Source organism: Phragmites australis, chromosome 1 (genome assembly GCF_958298935.1).
Source record: "Phragmites australis chromosome 1, lpPhrAust1.1, whole genome shotgun sequence".
NCBI lineage: Eukaryota > Viridiplantae > Streptophyta > Magnoliopsida > Poales > Poaceae > Phragmites > Phragmites australis.
In genome coordinates this window covers 29,926,133-29,946,616 of record NC_084921.1, presented here as the reverse complement: position 1 = coordinate 29,946,616, position 20,484 = coordinate 29,926,133, and the positions used below count along the sequence as shown (strand labels likewise).

General features: G+C 40.5%; 1 protein-coding gene across 1 annotated transcript; it reads right to left on the bottom strand.

The window, feature by feature from the left end:
- Nucleotides 1–1,324: 1,324 nt before the first annotated feature.
- Nucleotides 1,325–2,559, bottom strand: LOC133883984 (uncharacterized). The gene has a single exon (XM_062323401.1). It carries the CDS (start codon nt 2,557–2,559, stop codon nt 1,810–1,812), a length of 750 nt encoding a protein of 249 aa, XP_062179385.1. The 3' UTR covers nt 1,325–1,809.
- Nucleotides 2,560–20,484: the final 17,925 nt, after the last annotated feature.

Here is a 20,484-nt window from a genome sequence, read left to right as displayed (position 1 = left end):
ATGCAGATAGCTTCAAATGTTTACCCATTAGTTCTCAGCTTCTCATGAATGAAGCCATTAGTTCTCAGCTTCTCATGAATGAAGCTATCTTAACCTTTTGCTTTGGCAATGCATTTGTAGTGATACAGAATCTAAAGAAGAGAAAAACTTGACAAACATTGCAAAGATGCACCAGAACGGTTAAAAAGGCACAACCTTCACATAATCATACTAGATTTTAGTAAAATCACATGCAGCTAGATTACACTCAAATACTCAACAAGACCCCAACCTCAGTGCCATAGAAAACCTGGGCCTAAAAGAAGCCAAAAACAGGCACGGTGTTACAACTTAAATTGATAAACGTCTGAAATCAAACTCATAAGGAACAACTAAGAATTTCGGCCCTATCTGTGCATTGCAAAGCCTGACACCCTGGGTTGAGCCAGGCTAGAACAGTCCTACATTTGTCGAATCCAATTCAGATTTTGGTGTTCAGGTTTTACCCTTAAGATGTGAGCATGATTGAAAGAAAGATAAGGGCCAGCTAGCTACAAGAATGCAAGTGATATTTGATTCTACATGTTCCATCACTCAACTGCAGACATGCTGGAATCATCACAAATATAAAATCATCGTCTAATAGCACAAAACACTGATGTGTTACATAGCTCGAGAGTTATGAAGAGAATGAATGAAAACATTGCAATCATTTAGTCGAAGTAACATGTCCTAGGGAAAGAATACAGACAAAAACCAACCTAACACTAGCCAGATGACCAGATTCATAAGATCGGAGATACTGAGCTCAAACTTAGCACCTGACAATGTTTGCTTCCATCTCAATCACTTCAGATTGAAGCCCCGTTACCTTCATTCTTAGCATTGAACATTCTGTTTATCTTTCCAAGCAGCTAAATGAACCTTTTTTTGCTGGTGGCCTTTAATCCAATAATATTCTCTGCATCTAAACTAAATATTTATGCATCTTCATCCTCTTGGGACAATCCTATGAATAATTATTGGTTGCTTTCAGATTTTCAACACTGGATTAGTCAGAAAATTGGCACAATCCTAAGAATAATTATTGGTTGATTTCAGATTTTCAATAGTCTGACTTCTGAAAATTCTAAGACCAGAAGTGAGCAGGCTCAATTTGTACAAGGGCACAACAAACTAGCAAAGATCGGTAAACTTGAACTGCACTTCACAACACATCAACAAGCTCTAGTGTTCTACAGTTAGCTGCACATGAAAGATCATCAAGTAAACAAAGGAACAACATAAAACTCACTACAAGTCTTTGAATCAGATTTTGCAACTCCACTACAAGTCTACAACTACAAGTCTACAACCCAACCAACCAACAGCAACTCACAGTGCAGCTAAGAGCATCAGGAAAGCTAAAAGGCCATGCATAGTCCAATACCTATTCCTTGGCAGCAAAACACTGTCAGTGCTGGAAAAACAAAACTAAACTGAAAGATAACAACAACAAATACCATCAAGATATGTATGTAAATAAAGAGACTTAGTCAATGCTGCGAGTATTGTTCCCACTGAAATCACCAATCCATGTTGGGCAAGCAGCAGCTTTCTTCCAACACCACAGACAAAATACCAACAAAAGAATTTCAAAGGTTCACCCATGTGGCACTAGAACTCTACAATTCCATTGAATCCACACAAAATTTGATGTAATGTACTTCCAGTGATCACAAGAGATGCTATGATACAACTCAGCACTATACCCTCAGAGTCAAGAAGCTAATCACCCACAAAAACATGAAACAGGTTATCTCCACAAGAAATCAACTGAAAGAATGGAACTTATTCGCATGGACTCCCCGACAATGAGGGCTCCGTTCGACAATGCCTGAGTCCACCAGAGAAGATGCCAGCGAAGGCCTGAAGGTTCTCGTCGGAGGGGCTACTGTGTATCTTTCTTGGGAATGGTAAGACGAAAGGTCCGCAGAAGATCACCCCGCCCATCCCCCTCGCCTCCTCCTCCCCCTCGTCATCGCTCCCATCGTCCGCGCCTTTATTGTTCGGCTTGACCGCAAACTGCCGTTTCTTGGGCGTAAGCACCTTTGGGGACGGTGGAGGCGTAGGGTGCGCGCGGTTCAAGACGCCGCGCACGTGGCTTGGGGTGGGTGTCACGGAGAGGCCGCTGAGGGAGACGGCGGGGGAGAGGCGGAGGGCGTGGGAGGCGGCCGCGGAAGGCGGCACCGCGACGAGGCTTGCGGCCAGGTTGAGGAGGCCGTGGACCCTTCCGGAGGGGCGGTGAACGCCGACCGCGAACATGGAGGGGCACCCGACAGGGCGGGACAGGAGGCGGTGGTCGCCGAGCAGGAACTGGGCAGAGACTACGAGGGAGTCCCCGCCGAGGTGCCAAGAGCCCGCGGCAGCCGCGTAGATCTCGACGGTGACGGCAGCGTGGGAGTCGTCGGCTAGCGCTGCATCGTGGACGCGGAAGAGGAGCCGCGCGTGCCACGCCGGGTAAAGTCCGCCCGCGGCGTCGGGCCGCGTCTGGAGCCTGTGCCCAGCGTCCACCCACGCCACGGAGTACATGGCACCCATTGCAGCAGTTATTGACTGATGCGTCATCTTAAAAAAAAGACGAAGGAAGATTTATTTCAAGATGAAATAATATTCTGCCCTTTGCACGTAACAGGTACATGTAGCCAATACACAACGATAGAAAAAGAAGAAAAAAGATTGAACACAATATGTATAGCAATACTTAATTTCACGCCGGAATCTTCAACTCCTAACTACCAGAAATTATATATCCATAAGATGCTTACTTCCTCGTACCAGCCTCTACTGTTTTTCACCATGAATTGAATGATCTCGAAAACTCCTAAAAATCCGACATCTACCTATAAATAGTAGGCAAAGAACCGGGGCACCTAAAGCAGCTCACCAGCATCCGAAATCAAACTCCATCGTCGATCGTTGTCGTAGAGCTGGAGGTCCATATATCCGCAATGATATCTCCAAGGAGGAAAGAGACGTTAGCAACGACATCGTCACCTGATCCAGTATAAACCGAATCAAGGATTTTTCATCCTAGAAATATCAGAACCTCGAACGGAGATAGATACCAAGGCCTAAAGATGACACCTCAAGGTAAAAAACACGCTCGCGAAAGTCATCATCGCCTGATCATAGATAAGGCAAGCATCGCACCAAAGAAGACTACCGCCACAAAGGAGCACGGCGATCGGATCTGACCGAGGCCCCAAACGGCCTCACACGTAGATTCATATTGTACCCAAGAAAGGAGGCATGACTGTTTTAGCAAATGAGGTTTCAAAATGCGATGGTTACCGCTCGAAAATCACGGTTACCGATTTTATCACTCCGCTTCGGTTTCAAAATGCGAACGGTTTTCGAATTTGAATTAAAAATTTAAAATAATTAAAAATTGAAAATTAAAAAAGTCCAAAAAACTAGAGACAATTCTAAGACCTTCTGTGATTTTTTTTCAAAAATAGCTACAAAGGTAAACTCGATCATTTCATTATTGCTCTAGTAATCTTTGATTTGATTGACTCTAAGTCTACTTATAGTAATAATCACACATATACAGAGTGTACATATAATACATCAAGAAGAGTGTTAGACACTGGCCATACGCAAAAGAATGGATAGTCTTCCACGACTTTCCTTGTAAGAAGCAGGCATGAGCAACAATTTATGTGGTTTTTTATGTATGGGAATTCATGCACGAATTCACTGGAGACACATCGCTCAAGGAGACCGATGCTGAGGTAGACGGCATATATATTAATGACTAATTTTCAGGTTCGATACGTGTTCATAAGGATTTATTTCTTCAATTCTTAAAACTGCAGCTCATCAAGCTGGCCACGGATTGACTATTGCCTATTGAAAGCAACACACTTCAAAAACAACTTATTGGGTTCATCAATAACCATGTCATCAGTCCACTCGACGAGTACAATGAAATTGGCTAGTCGATCTCGCTACCTTCATCTAACAAGAAAAGGTAGAGTTCAAGCCCTTTGATTAGCAAGAAATCTTAAACTGCATATCCTTGTTGTAATAGAACTTGACATGCGGTGTATATATGCTATGATGAGACTTGATGCTTCGTGACTTAAATTTATATGTGTTTGTGTATATATACTATGATGAAACTTGACGTCTTGTGAATTAAATTTATATATGTGTCTCTATAAATATACAATACGCTATTGGCGACAACAGCCAACATTTGAAAATAGGCACGCTATTGGTGGCAACCGCTAAAATTTGAAAAGGGCGGGAAACAAATATCACTACCGGTTGGATTTTACCAACTAGCAGTGATAGTCGACCTATCACTGCCGATTGGAGCCACAAACTAGTAGTGCTGGTTCTATAACCTATACTAATAGTCACTATCAGTGTCGAGTAATCAATAATATATTCTGTAGTAGTCAAGACAATGAGTTCATTATCTGTATTGACCAACGTAGTTTGGTGCATATACATGATCAGAGACTGGGCACACCTTGGTAGGAAAAGATCATGACCAAATTGCTTGGTCTGCAGTTTAAGGTGATTTACAAGAAAGGGCAGGACAACAAGGCAGCTGATGTCTTGTCCAGATACCCTGAAACCCCTACTGAGGAACTCTGTGTTGTGTCCACTGTGATGCCTACACGGCTTGAGGAAATTTCTGCTGGTTATAAAAAGGATCAGATCACTCAAGACATCATCTCAAGGTTGTGTGTGGCTGGTGCTACAAAAGGAAACTTTAAATTTTCTGAAGGATTATTGAGGTACAAAGGGCGCATCTGGGTTGGCAACAATCCCACAGTTCAAAATTCAATCATGTCAGAGCTACATTGTAGTGCCATTGGAGGAGACTCGGGTTTCCAAGTCACTTATACTAGAATTAAGAAGCTTTTTCCTTGTTCAGGTATGAAAAAGTGCATTAAGGCTTTTGTGGCTGCTTGTACAATCTGCTTGTAGGCTAAAAAAGAACATGTCAGATACCCTGGTTTACTTTAGCCCCTTCCGGTGCCCGAGCAAGTTTGGCAAGTTGTGTCGATGGACTTCATAGAAGGTCACTCTTATTCAGCTGAGTTCAACTGCATAATTGTGGTTGTGGACAAGCTCACCAAGTATGGCCATTTTGTGCCTCTCAAGCACCCTTTCACGGCCTTCTAGGTAGCTCAGCATTATCTCAACCACATTTTTAAGATTCATAGCATGCCCAGAGCCTTAATCACTGACCAGGACAGAATCTTCACTAGCACCTTGTGGAGAGAACTGTTTAAACTCGTGGACACAAAACTCTGCACGAGTTCAACCTACCATCCTCAATCGGATGGACAAACAGAAAGTGTGAATTAGTGCCTGGAAGGTTATTTGTGTTGCTTTGTGCATTGTCCTAAACGATGGTTGGCTTGGTTATCCTTGGCGGAGTTCTGGTATAACATGGCGTGGCATTCTTGTCTGGGCTGCTCGCCATTTGAAGCGTTATATGGACATCCACCATGCCATTTTGGATTGGAGTACTCGGTTACTTGCACTACACTAGATTTGTCTCAATGGCTTAAAGAAAGGCAGCTCAAGATCAACTTGCTTCGGCAGCATCTGGAATGAGCGCGCCAAGGAATGAAATATTAGGCCGACAAGAGGAGATCAGAGCACTCATTTGAACTTGGAGATTGGGTGTTTCTTAAGCTGCAACCTTTCGTTCAGTCGTCAATATCAAATCGATCTAACCATAAATTGTCATTTCGCTACTATGGTCCTTTTCAGGTTGAGTCCATAATCGGGGAGGTGGCCTACATGCTCAAGTTGCCCGCATCTAGCAAAATTCATCCGGTGCTTCATCTTTCGCAGTTAAAGAAAGGAGTGCCACCATCTGCTCTGGCACATGCATCACAACCTGAGCTTTAGGATGATCCTGATGTCGATCTGGCGACGCCTGACCATATGCTCCAACGACGACTCTACTGGAAGAGATCCAAGGTGGTGAAGCAGGTCCTAGTCCAATGGACAAGTATGGCTCCGGAGCTCGCGACATGGAAGGACGAAGCGGAACTGCGTCACCGTTTCCCTACAGCGGCAGCTTATGGTCAAGCCGGTGCTAAAGGAGGGAGGGGGGAGGTCACCACTGCGCTCTGTACTTCTGATGCTGCTAGAAAAGGGTGGGAAGGCATTCCAAGGAATGGGTTGAGCCATCCAAGGAGAAGCACTCGTGTATCGAAGCCGAACGTGTTGTACCAGGGCCAAGTAACGAGTGGGCTGCGTGCATGAATGTTATAGATGTGTGAGGGGATAACAAACTTGTACTGGCTAAACCTTGCCTGAACCCTGACCTCTGTTCTCTGAAGCCACCATTCTTTGGCGACCCCCATTCTTCTTCCTCTCCTATCCCCTTTCTCTCCTCTCTCCGCCGACAGATTGTGACACAACCATATAGCACATATTTGTTGATGGAGAGGTGCATGTTTGGTCGGCATACAGAGAAATACCATATCATTAACTTCCTTCTACAACCTTGTAATTCGTCCTTGAGTGTTCTTCCCATCATTGGACCTCCAGAAGTCGGGAAACGTACGTTGGTTGAGCATGTATGCAAGGAGGAGACGGTTTGCGAACAATTCTCTTGATTGTTCGTATCAACAGTGATGATCTGAACCAACTTGCAGCTGACGGTATCATCAGTAACAGAGAGTTAGTTGTTTCTAATGCAAGATCATTGATTGTTGTTGAGATTTCTCGTAACATCGATGACGCAACTTGGAGAATATTTCACTCCTTGATTTGCATAAAAATAGTGACAACAGCGAAGTTATATTAATCAGCACAATGCAGGTCTCAAAATTTGGGACGACACAAGCACTGAGGCTGAACAAGCTTCATCGAGATGAGTACTGGTACTTCTTCAAGACCATTGCATTTGTAAGTGCAAACCCAGATGACCATCATCAAATGCTACCATCTATAGCCAGGAAGATTATTACACATATCGATGGTTCTTTTATAGCTACGAATGTAGCTGCAAGATTACTACAAGCTAATCTCAGTGCAAATTTTTTGGCGCTATGTGTTGGAGTTTGCCAAGAAAACAGTACAATGGCACCTCGTTGTGTATGGGGAATATGCTCAGGACCGTATCAGCTAAAGCCGTGCTTTCGACATGTCTAATCATGTTGATGGTCCTCTCCTTCTGTGCTATCCAAGATATGAAGTTGCCGGGTGCGCGATGAAAAGAGTGAACTGGCCAAAGGGAGGAGACATAGGGGTCGTTTGGTAGAGCTTTGATTTTGTAGTGAGAGTGATTCTGTTGTGAAAGTAGAGTGAAAGTGATTCTATTTGTAAAATCGTTTGGTATGCTGGCGGTGGAAATGATTCCTGAGAGAATATTATGTTAAAATCGAGGAGAATCAGTCAGGAATCAGGTGGAAGTTAGTTTTTTTCAACTTCCACCTCGCTATACAAAACGGGAAGTGATTCCCGCGCGAAATCACTCCCCGACCAGTCCGTTTGACAGTGCTGGGAGCGATTCTAGCGCGAACTCAGCTCCCAGAGCTCTACCAAATGAGACCCTAATTACTATGGGTAGTACTGTGCCTAGTGAAGGGAACTTTGAGGTGCTGCAATGGCAATCCACAGTACCCCCTTATCGCAGCTACATTGCGAGTTGTGTCGTTTAGAATGCTCAGCAGATTGCACCGAAGGAGAACTTTCAGAAGAGAAAGAGGCAGACATAGAAGTCTAGTTCTCAGAAATTCAAGTTTTCACCCTGTATTGATGCTACATTCATGCTATTAGAAGGTAGCTTTTGTGTTTTCTCACAGTTGTATTGTAATGTTTAGTGCTGACAATATATGTGTTTTTTTTAAGAACCGGTCCTCTTATTCGGGTCTACATCCGAGGCCAAATTAAGGGTGTGCGACACTTTGGGAATCAAACTCGGTGGACGCAGCCACACTATATGGCTTTGCCGTCGCACTCCGTGTGCACCCACATAATATATGTGTTTCTCCTCTACTTATAAATGATTTAAAAAATATAACTTCAGATACATAATGGAAAGTACCTCTAGTATGAACTCGAAATTTGATGCTGACCTAGAAATCACCGTAGCTTTATTAATTACTTGAATATGATATGTGATGTTGGATTATCTGATTATTGATGTCTGTGTGTGACTCGCCTTCTCCAGGTCAGAATAGGGGCACAATGCATTTGGTTGGTTTTGAGCCATCCAATTGGAAATTGAATTGTGCGACAGAAACCTTTTGCTATGTCAGTCATATGGTACAGCAAAGTATTGTGCCAAAATGAAATTGGTGCAACAATCTACAGTTTGTTTTTGGATTTTACCGTAATTCTTTGGTGCACATCTACGAACTAAACAGAACCGCCGATACTACAGCCTAGATTTTTACCTTTCTTCATGTGTGCTCGTGGGAATAATCGAACAGTTGCAATGGCCTTATATATCAAACAACCATTTTTTTTGTAGTTCTGAAACGTGATGCATCATGTATGCTTGATCCTTATTGAGCTTGCTCGTGGCATTGATGATGCACCACGGAGAAGAGGAAACTGGTCTGATCTACTTTCTGTTAAAATAGTGACGGGATATCTGCATGGTTATGGTCGTACTACTCCGTCGATAGCGACATATCTACATTAACTACGTTGATCTCTAAATTTTATATCTTCGATTATTAATAGATACTATATGAGCACGTATGTATGATAGTATAAGTGTATATGTACATCTGTATATTATAATAGGGTTTCTCAAAATAAATTTTACCCCTCAGTACATTGGAGAAGATATATCTCAAGATTGGAAACTGACACCAACACTGACCGAAGAGGATGCAGTAAGATAAGACCAGGTACTTCTTTAGCACCCTTTGTATTTTTTTAAAAAAAGATTGTTTCTAACTGCGTCTAAGGAGTAGGGGCCCTTGTCTTTCCAACAGCTAGCGACGAATGTTAAGGACTGAACGAAATTGATCTAGGCCGCTACGGGACTTCATAAACAGTATATATGTTGTTAGGAAAATAATACTTTCAGATTTAATTTAATTCTAAAATATAACAGAAACAGAAATAAATCAACTATTATTATTATACTGTAAGAGTCTATCCTATACATATATTTCTCTAATATATTTCAGAGAAAAACAGCAGAAAAAGAGGTATGCTAAACATGACGGATCACAACAAACATACCCGTCGATAGCGCGAGATACAGAGAACTCGGTAATAACGATGCAGCAGACGACGACAAAGGATATAGACTAAGCATACCGTGATGATGTAGAGAAAACAAATTATGAGTAGTCACGATGAGCGCTTCTCATAAACCTTATTCACCCTCTCCCATATAAGATCCCAAGAGCGACGGGTTCTGAAGACCTTCTCTACCATTTGTCGGTGCACATCAGAGCAGCAAGATGAAGTAGTCTACATGTGGCAGTACAATAGACAGAGAGGCAAAACTCTAATTGTGTATGTACTTTGTGGCGGCGACTGATATATATATAGAGAGAATTGGGCGATTGAGACACGCCACGATCGAACTCGATTATATGCCAAAATCGGATTCTTAATCAACATGATTTCCACATATATATTCATTTTCCCATGCAACAAAAATAATAAAACTACAAAAGGAGGCCACACCTGCGCAAACAACTGGACCTAATTTCGGCGGACCATTCAAGCAGGTGCCGTACGCCTGTAACCTTCACCCCTGCCCCGATCATGGCCACAGCCCGGCAAGGCGAGTGAGCATGCACATGTGTTCTCCTAGTCCTCTCATCCACACATGCTAAGTGGATGGAGGAGAGAATTCCTTTTAAGTTGGTCTCCTCTACCTCCACTGGCAAGGTGGGACTAAAAAATACACCCTCGCCTCCATTTAATTGAGCATTTAAGATTTATTTGGAATTACACAAATATAATAGGCCAAGTACATATATTCTAACAGTCCCCCCATCAGATCTCAAAGTCCCCCAATGATTTATCTTTTTCTCAATACCGTTTGATATACCAGTGTTTCGATAGAGACCTGTTAGGGTTGAACATCCACCTAGAACATTAAACTACACTTGTTCACAACTTGGACAAAGACTATGCCTTGAATTGAAAGTTTTGTACAAATAAGTTTCACTTAAAGTCAAAACTGATACTTGGCTACCAGTATGCTACCTCTCGGGTGGAGCATATAAGATGTACTCTATGGTCTCTTCATGAGTTTATTAGAGATAACCCCAGTCTCATAGACTGTGACCAATAGTCAAACTCGTATAGGTGTGTTCTTTCAAGAATGTCCTGTAAGATAGCATCTTCGCTAATTAAGGATAACATAACATATTAAGGTAATAGCCAACCTGCTTTATAGATTTTGAGAGTATTGCATATTTACTCGAGTAGGTTGTGTTGTACTCTCTTTCAGTTAACCAATAGCTTGTTTTTCTCATGTCCTAATTCACGAGATCTCTGATCACATAAGTTGGGTTCTCACTATGGTATAACTTACATGGGTCTCATATCCATCTCCTTCGACGCATTATCTATCATATTCTGTGCTCACTACCATAGATCATGCTATCACAGACCATTTTTAATGCATCTCATAGACGGGGAATAAAATCGTCTGTACAAAAGTGCCTGTGATATCGAGCTTGTCACAGATAGGTAACCATCCTTCTGTAATATGACATAGCATTCACGGTTTTGAATAAGAATAGTTTGTGATATTATGTTTAAAAAAATATTTTCAACTAGGAAAAATAAAAAAAATTGCACCCGAGCCACACGCGGGGGTCACACGTCGCAAATCATAAGTCACACAATTTTTCGCACGAAATACGCACGAGAACGGTTTGTAGGTGTCGAACCCATGACCAAGTCAGACAATTTTTCGCGTGAAATACGCGCGCGTGCGGTTTGTAGACGTCGAACTCATGACCTCATGTCTCACATGTAGTTTTCTTACCATCTCACATGTATATCATTGTTGATATCAATAGGACATTTTATCCTTTTGACCCTTGTTGTCCAAAACTTTCACAATTATTTGGGCATCTGAATAACTACAAATGAAAAAGTTATAAACTTTAAAGTTGCAGATCTTGTCGAAAACTACAATGTTCATATAAAAAGTTTCTTCATTAGACTCTGTATGAATATTTTATGAATTTTCAAATATATACTACAGATGAATAATTATAAAACCTGTCTGTTGATCATCTAGATACAGACGGATATTTATAAAAAACCGTCTATGTCTAGGAGAGAGAACACACAGATGGTTTTACTAAAAGGCCATCTATGTGTAGACGGCTACTAGACACATACGGTTTTTTATACGGAGCCATTTGTATCGTTCAACAATGCACAGATGGTTTTTCAGGAAAATCATCTGTGTCTAGGAGCCATCAACACACAGACGGCCTTTTAGTAAAACCGTGTGTATGTTCTCACTCTCCTAGATGGCTAGGAATATCACAGACAATTTTTCCTATTAACTATCTGTGCATAATTTAGCAGTGATGGCTTTTAAGTAACCGTCTATGACATTGTGTCTACTATTGTTGTTTCTGTGGTAGTGGATAGTCCCTTTGTAAATTAATTTGCCAAGTTCTTAGCTGTTTGGATATAATCCAAGGCTATCACTCCAGAATTTCTCAGTTTTCTGACAGATTTCAATTGTCTTTTTACATGTCTTGAGATTTCATGTTGTCCTTAGAGTTGTTTACTTTGACAATAACTGTCTGATTATCACAGTTCATAAGGATAGCAAGTATCGATTTTTCAACTATTGGCAAATTCATGAAGAGCTCACACAACCATTTTGCCTCCACAGTAGCTGTGTCTAACGCTGTGAGTTCTACTTCCGTAGTTGACCTCGTTAATATGGTATGTTTGCAAGATATCCATGAAATAGCAGCACCACCAAGAGTGAATACATATTCCCTTTTGGCCTTGATCTCATCAATATCAGATATCTAGTTCGAATCACTATAACCCTTCAGTACTAATGGGTATCCAGTATAGTGAAGTCCATAGTTCATAGTACCTAGTAGGTACCGCATGACTCGCTCAAGCACATGTCAATGAACATCACTCGGGTTAGAAGTAAATCGGCTCAATTTGCTCACAATAAATGAGATATCAAGCCTTGTAGCACTTGCTAGGTACATGAGTGATCTGATTATCTGGGAGTATCTCAGTTGATTTCTAACAAATCTTTTATTCTTTCGAAGTATTAAACTAGAATTATAAGGTGTTGGAGCGATCTTGTTGTCCATATATCCAAAGCGGCTCAAGATCTTTTCCACATAATGGGATTGCAAAGTGTAATCCTATTCTCACCTTTGATCAACTTGATGTTTAAGATCGCATCAGTCTCTCTCAGGTCTTTTATATCAAAAGTTTTAGATAAATATGACTTAACCTTATTAATCACATCACTATTTGTCCCAAAAATCAGTATGTCATCAACATAAAGGCACAAAATAACTTTTTCACCCCCACCATGGTGATAATACACACATCTACCAAATTTATCAACTGCAACGATCACAGATGTTGAAGTTCGATCGAACTTCTCATTCCACTGCTTAGGAGCTTGTTTAAAACCATACAAAGATTTTAATAGCTTAGATACCTTGTCCTCATAACCTTCTACTACAAACCCATCAGGCTGATCCATATAAATTTTCTCATCTAACTCTCCATTAAGAAAAACTATTTTAACGTCCATCTAATGAACAAGAAGATCATGTGAGGTGGCCAAGGAAAATAGTACTCTTATCGTGGTCAGTCTAGCGACATATTAATAAGTATCAAAGAAATATTCGCCTTCTTTTTTGTATAACCCTTGGCCACAAGCTGAGCCTTATACTTTTTGATAGTACCATCATGCCCAAACTTATTTTTAACACCCACTTGCAACCTACAGGTTTATAACCATAAGTTCTATCTATGACTTCCCAAGTCTTGTTGGCGAGAATGGAATCCATCTCGCTACGAACTATCTCTTTCCAGTAGTCTGCAACTAGAGATACATATGCTTCTAATAGACTTAGGAGTGTCATCCACAAGTACACAATAAAATCATCATCAAAGGATTTTATCGTCCTTTGTCTCTTACTCTTCCTTGGAGCCTCACTATTATCCTTCTCATGAACTAGCTCATGTGTTTGTTCAAAATACTCAAGTGTTGTGGTAGGTTTAGGAATTATCTTAGAGGTTTGACTAGAAGTGTTATGTATATCCTTCATAGCAAAAAATGTTCTCAAAGAAAGTAGCATATCTAAACTCAATAGGTGTATTGAGAAGCATGTCAGGTACCTCCTTTTAACTACTAAAACCTATAGGCAATGCTATGATGAGCATATCCCACAAAGAGACAATCCATTGTTTTAGGTCCTAGCTTGCGATTTTTAGTTATTGATATATTAACTTTTGCTAAGCATCCCCAAGTGCACAAATAAGGAAGTGATGGTTTTCTCCCTTCCCATTATGGTATGTTCTCCTTATTCTTAGTATGAACTCTATTTATAACATGACACGAAGTCAACAAGGCCTCCCCCACCATGCCTTAGATAATTTTGTAGTGTCCAACATGACATTAACCAAGTCAGTCAAGGTACGATTCTTCGTTTTGGCTATCCCGTTTGATTGGGGCGAATAGAGAGATGTTCTCTCATGAATAATTTTATGTTCCTTACAAAATAAGTCAGAATCAATAGAGAAATACTCTCCACAATGATCCGACTTAAATATTTTGATTTTTCTATTCAATTGATTATAAACTTCTTCCATACAGATTTTTAAGTAGTTTATAGTCTCATCTTTTGTTTTCAACAGGTACACATAATATAATTTAGACACATCATCAATTAAAGTCATGAAATATCTTTTTCCACCATTTGTTATCATTTCGCAAAAATATAAATTTATGAGTTTTAGTGGTGCCAAATTTCTCTTCTCAGAAGCCTTATGAAGCTTACGAGGTTGCCTAGATTGCATACAACTTTGGCACTTAGAACATTTGATAATGGAAAATTTTGGAATTAAACTCATACCAGAAAGCCGAGGCATACAACCAAAATTTATGTGATATAACTGTGGTGCCAAACACTAGTCTCATCTCTATTAACATTGCAACAAATACGGTTCACAGATTTATTACAAAAAAATTAGAAAAGAAAAAATGGAATAAGCCTCCGCACTCATGGCTTTTACCAATAAAAGGTCCATGTTTCGACACGACTACTTTATTAAACTCAAATACCATCTTAAACCCATCTCTACAAAGAAGGAAACCTCTAACTAGATTTATGTTTATTGAAAAGATATGTGCACGTTCCTCAGTTGCATGATCTTTCCCGAAGTAAACTTCAGATCTACCATTCCAACACCATGAATAGAAGTATGAGACCCATTCTCCATTAAGACGGAAGAATCCCAAGCGACCTGATAAGAAGAGAAATTAAAATACCAGCACACACGTGTACATTAGCCCCGATATCAATCCATAAACTGGTAGACCGATTCATTGAAAGAATAATAAATAAATTACCATACCAAGTAGCTCTATCTCTAGTGTTGCCAATGGTCACGTTGACTGACTTGGCGTTCTTTCCTTGATTAACCTTTTTTCCTTTGCGGTGTTAGCAAGGTTTAGCGCAATAGCCAATCTCGCCGCACACAAAATAAGGTTTATCATCTTTTTTCATCATCTTCTTCTTGAAGTTGGTGATTTGTTTGGCCTTGTTATGTTTCCCTTTGAATTTGCTGTTAGAGGACTGTTGCACCACATTTTCGCTAGACTGTCCATTGTCTCATTTATTATGCACATCCTTAACTCGAGCTTTCTTCTCAACATCAAGATATGCAATTAGACTCTCAACAGAGATTTCTTGACTCTTGTGTTTTAGAGCAGTGTCAAAACTCCTCCATGAGGGAGGTAATTTGGCAATGATGCCCCAAACCACAAACTTGTCGGGTAATACACACTTTAGGAGTTCAAGTTCCTTTACAATGCACTGAATCTCATGAGCCTGCTTGACTACAGATTGATTATCGACCATCTTGTAGTCATGATACTGCTCCATAACATACATTTCACTGCTTGCATATGGCGCACCAAATTTTTCATTCATTGCATCCTATAACTCCTTTGCATTATTTATGTACATGTACACATCACATAGACGATCAACAAGAGCGCTAAAAATGCATCCTACAAAGAGCGTGTTAGCTTCCTTGAACTTCTTTTCCTCCTCAAAGGAAAGAGTTCCTTCAGGCCCGCCAGCGTAACACAGTATGCTAAACATGATAGATCACAATGAACGTACACGTTGGCAGTGCGAGATGCAGAGGCCCATGTGATGATGACGCAGTAGACAACGACGAAGGACATAGACGAAGCAGACCGTGATGATGTAGAAGAAGCAGATCGTGAGCAATTGCGATGAGCGTTTCGCAAAAACCTTATTCGCCATATCCCAATGCAGAATCCCAAGAGCGATGGGTTTCAGAGACCTACTCTCCTGTTCGTCAGTGCACACCGGCGCAGCGGGATGGAGTAGACTGCGCATAGCGGCGCAACTGAGAGAGAGAGGCAAAACCCTAATTGCGTATATACTCTGTGGCGGTAGCTGACAGATATATAGAGAGAGAATTGTGCAGTTGAGACGCATCATGATCGGACTCGGTTACATGTTACGATTGGATTCTTAATCGACATGAAACTTTCATTTATATATATTTGTTTGCCCATGCAGCACAAATAATAAAACTACAAAAGGAAGTTGCACATATGCAAGTAACTAGACCCGATTTTAACGAATCATTTACGCAGGTGTCGTGCGCCCCCGCCTAGTGAGGCGAACGAGTGCGCACATGTTTTATACTAGTTCTCTCATCCACACATACTAAGTGGGTTGAGAAGAGAATTCCTTTTAAATTAGTCTCTCTCCACCTTCACCAGTAAGGTGGGATTAAAAGATACACTATCACCTTCATTTTGTTAGACCTTTAAAATTTATTTAAAATTATATAAATATAATAGACAAGGCCATATACTCTAACATATGTTTGCTATAGTTCCTTTCACATCCATGCGTTTCCTGCAGTTCCTTGCACATCCCATTCTTTGCCTTTTAATCCAATGGAGCTACTGGATCTAACTAGTTATGTTGCAGTCAGAGAGTAACCAATGCACAGCCGCCGCGCCTAGAATTAATAGAACATCGTCAGATCGGGAGGGAATTGCTCAGGGTGTTCTTTTCTATGATTATAAAAATTTCGGGTTATTTTCTGCAAAGCCATAAAATCTAGGGATAATTTCTGAATTTGCCACCCTTAACAGGTGCCAATTTTCCGCTGAGGTTGACATGCGGGTCATCCTGAGTCTATGAAACTAGGCCCGGGTGGCAAATTGCCTGCCACTTGGTGGTTAAGAGTGGCAAATCCTGAAATGCCCTTGCTCGGATGGTGGCCATTAAACATGTTAACTACGTGTTTTTTTCTTCTTATAATGCAATGTAGTAAGCATTACCACGGTCAAATTTTAGACACATAGGTTTGAACACCCAAAAAAAATATAATAAAAGATTGGACAAAGTATTCTTTGATTTCCTGGTGAGCAATTTGGAATGAAAGTCATGCCTTTGGATCAGCCAGCGGTTTGTTGGATAAATACACACTTTTAGATTTAATTTAATTACTTGATAAATCATAAACACAACCTGATTTACCACCTATGTAACAAGAGTATAACCTAGCCATGCATGTAATAGAACTAGATATATCTAATATACTCCATAACATAAACAGAGTGTTGCTTAGAATGATTAAAAGAAGATTAATCATAGCGAACATACCGATCAGAAGCAAGAGACGTAGAAGCCCCAGTGATGACGATGAAGATGACAATAACGAACATGGAGCAGAACGTGAACACTTGATGATGACGAGGAACCAGATCACGAGTAGTCGCATGGAGCGCTTCCCAAAAAACCTTATTCATTTTCACCCAGTGCAGGATTGCAAGGACGATTGGTTTTGGAGACCCGCTCTCACGATCGCCGGTGCAGCAGAGAGAAAGAGGTAAAACCCTAATTGTGTATATTCTTTATGGCAGCAGCCTTTAAATGTATATAGAGACCGCGTGGTTGAGACATGTCACAATCGGACTCAGATACATGTCATAATTAGACTCTTAACTAACACAATTTCTGTAAATAACTGTGGACCATTTTCCAACGCAACAAAAGAATAAAACTACAAAATAGAGGCACCACACCCACCTACGTGCGCATGTGCCCCCGCTATGGACTATCTTGGCTCGACGAGGTGAGCGAGCGCTCGCGTGTGTGTGGCCTTTTAGTCCTCTCATCCACATGTGTTAAGTGAGTGGAGGACACAACTCCTTATAAGTTGGACTTCCTCCACCTCTATTAGCAATGTGGTAGTAAAAGCCGCCACCTCACTTTTTTAATGGGCCTTTGCGATTTATTGGGAATTATTCTCATAAATAAATGGGCTAGGCCCATATAATTCAACAATCCCCACCAAATCTCAAAGTCCCATAGAGATCATTTTGTCTATTCCCAAAACTAGTCAATATACCAATGTTTTGATAGAGACCTATTAGGATTGAACATCCACCAAGAACTCAAAGCTACACTCATTCAGTACTTGGACAACGAACTATACCTTGAATTGCAAGTTTTGTGCAAACGAGTTTCATTTAAATCCATAACTGATACTTTGGCTGCCAGTAGGCTATCCCTCAGGTGTAGCATATAAGTTGTACTACTTGGTCTCTTCACGAGCTTATTAGAGATTACTCAAGTCTCACAGACCGCGATCGACAACCAAGCTCATATAGGTGTGTTTTTATGAAGAATGCACTGTAGGACATCAACTTCGCTAATTAAAGCCAACAAAATGAATTAAGGCAATAACCAACCTGTCCTGTAGATTTTGAGAGTATTGCATATTCACTGGAGTGGGTTGTGTAGTACTCTCCTTCAGTTAACCAATAGCTTGTTCTTTCTAGGTTCTATTCACAAGATCTCTTATCACATAGGTTGAGTTACCACTATGGTATTACTCACATGGGTCTCATACCCTTCTTCTTCGATGCATTATCTATAATATTCTGTGATAGTTCTTTTGTAAATTGATCTACCAAGTTCTTAGCCATTTTGATATAATCCAAAGCTATCACTCCGGAGTTTTTTTAGTTTTCTGACATATTGCAGTCATCTTTTTACTTGTCTTGAGGATTTCATGTTGTCCTTAGAACTATTCACTTTGACAATAACCGTTTAATTATCACAGTTTATAAGGATTGTCTGTATTGGTTGTTCAACCACTGGAAAATACATAAAGAGCTCACATAGCCATTGCTGCCTCAACAGTGCATGTATCTAACACTGTGAGTTCTACTTCCATGGTTGACCTCATCAATATAGTCTCTTTGCAAGACCACCATGAAACAACAACATCACCAAGAGTGAAAATATATCCACTTGTGGCCTTAATCTCATCATCTTGGGATATCTAGTTTGAATCACTATATTCCTCCAGTACTGATAGGTACCTAGAATAGTGAAGTCTATAGTTCATAGTACATAGTAGGTAGCGCATGACTCACTCAAGCGCAGGCCAATGATCATCACCCGGGTTAGAAGTAAACCTGCTCAATTTGCTCATGGCAAATGAGATATCAGGTCTTGTAACACTAACTAGGTACATATGTTCTCCAATAATCTGAGAGTATCTCAGTTGATCCTTAGTAATTATTTTATTCTTTCTAAGTAATAAGCTAGGATCATAAGGTGTTGGAGTAGTCTTGTTGTCCATGTAGCCAAAACAGCTCAAGACCTTTTCTGCATAATGGGATTGCAAAAGTGTAATCAAATTCTCATATTTGATCACCTTGATGTTTAAGATCACATATCAGCCTCTCCCAAATCTTTCATATAAATTTTTTGAGATAAATAGGACTTAACTTCATTAGTCACATCAAGATTGGTCCCAAAAATGAGTATGTCATCAACATACAGACACAGAATAACTCTCTCATCCCCACTATGGCGATAATACACACATCTATCAATTTCATTAACTGTAAAGCCCACAGATATTAAAGTTCTATTGAACTTCTTATTCCATTCCTTAGGGGCTTGTTTAAGACCATACATGTATTTCAATAGCTTACATATCTTGTCCTTATGACCTTCTACTACAAATCCATCAGGCTGATCCATATAAATTTCCTCATCCAACTCTCCATTAAGAAAAGTTATCTTAATATCCATCTGATGAACGAGAAGACCATGTAAGGCAGCCAAGGAAAGTAGAACTCTTATCGTGGTCAGTCTGGCGATAGGTGAATAAGTATCAAAGAAATCTATATCTTCTTTCTGAGTATAACCTTTGGCCACAAGCCAAGCATTATACTTTTCAATAATACCGTCAGGTCTAAGCTTCTTTTGAATACCCACTTGCATCCCACAAGTCTACAACCATAAGACCTATCGATGATTTGTGAATCGCTGATCTAATGAATTTGCTGAAGAATTAGGAGATACTTTGAGTAAATGAATCACAAGAGGAACACACAATGGTTTTTAGATAGGCTGGGGTCTTCGGGAGAATAACAACCCTACGTCCTTTTTATCTTGTATTGATCTGAGCCTATTATAAGGGGGTGTAGCTATCCTAGATGGATCTAAATCTAGTCATTGTGACTTCCTCTTTGGCTTCTAATGACTTTGTGTTGCTTGTCTTGACTTGTTTTGGGATTGTATCCCTTCTCTGCAAGGTCCCTTGCCTTCATATATGTATATGGAGGTGTCTTACATCCTCTAGACTCCTCCTTCCTTTTCTTAGAGATAAACCTTCCCGGTTACGAGATGCTTTGGGTACCTATAGGTAGTTTTCTTTCTTCCAGGGATCTTCTTCCCAGAGATAAAGATATGTCCCGAGAATTACGGGCAACCTTAGAGTACCCGGATATAGTAACTATCCATTATTCATGATCAAGTCCCCCATCAATACACGAAATGAGGCTACGACAGATCAAGTATATGGCTAGAAAAGATAAGCTTTTTTGTCCGACCAGGTCATCGAGTAGGACTTGGGTCCCCGATTAGAGTAAAACATCTAACTGGGATTTTGAACGCCTCCAAGTCGTCAAGAGAGTTCTCGAGAAGGTGTTTCATATAGATAAATTTTCTGTTAGCTTTTCCTTTCAGAAGGAAAAAAGTTTGTCACTGGTGAATTTTGGAAATTGAAATGTCACAGCGAAGATTTCGGGTAGGGGTGAGAATCTTTTCCTACCATAGTATCAAGATTACGGTAGCAGCGTGAGGAGCTGAATTCCTCGGGGTATAGCGTCAACTGCCTCATGTGCGTCGGGCATTAAATGTGATGTGGCGATAAAGAGGGAGATCGTAGCCTCAAGTTGTATTATGT

What these genes read in the sequence shown, in the direction of transcription:
- LOC133883984 (XM_062323401.1), bottom strand. Translation starts at nt 2,559, where the DNA reads ATGGGTGCCATGTACTCCGTGGCGTGGGTGGACGCTGGGCACAGGCTC.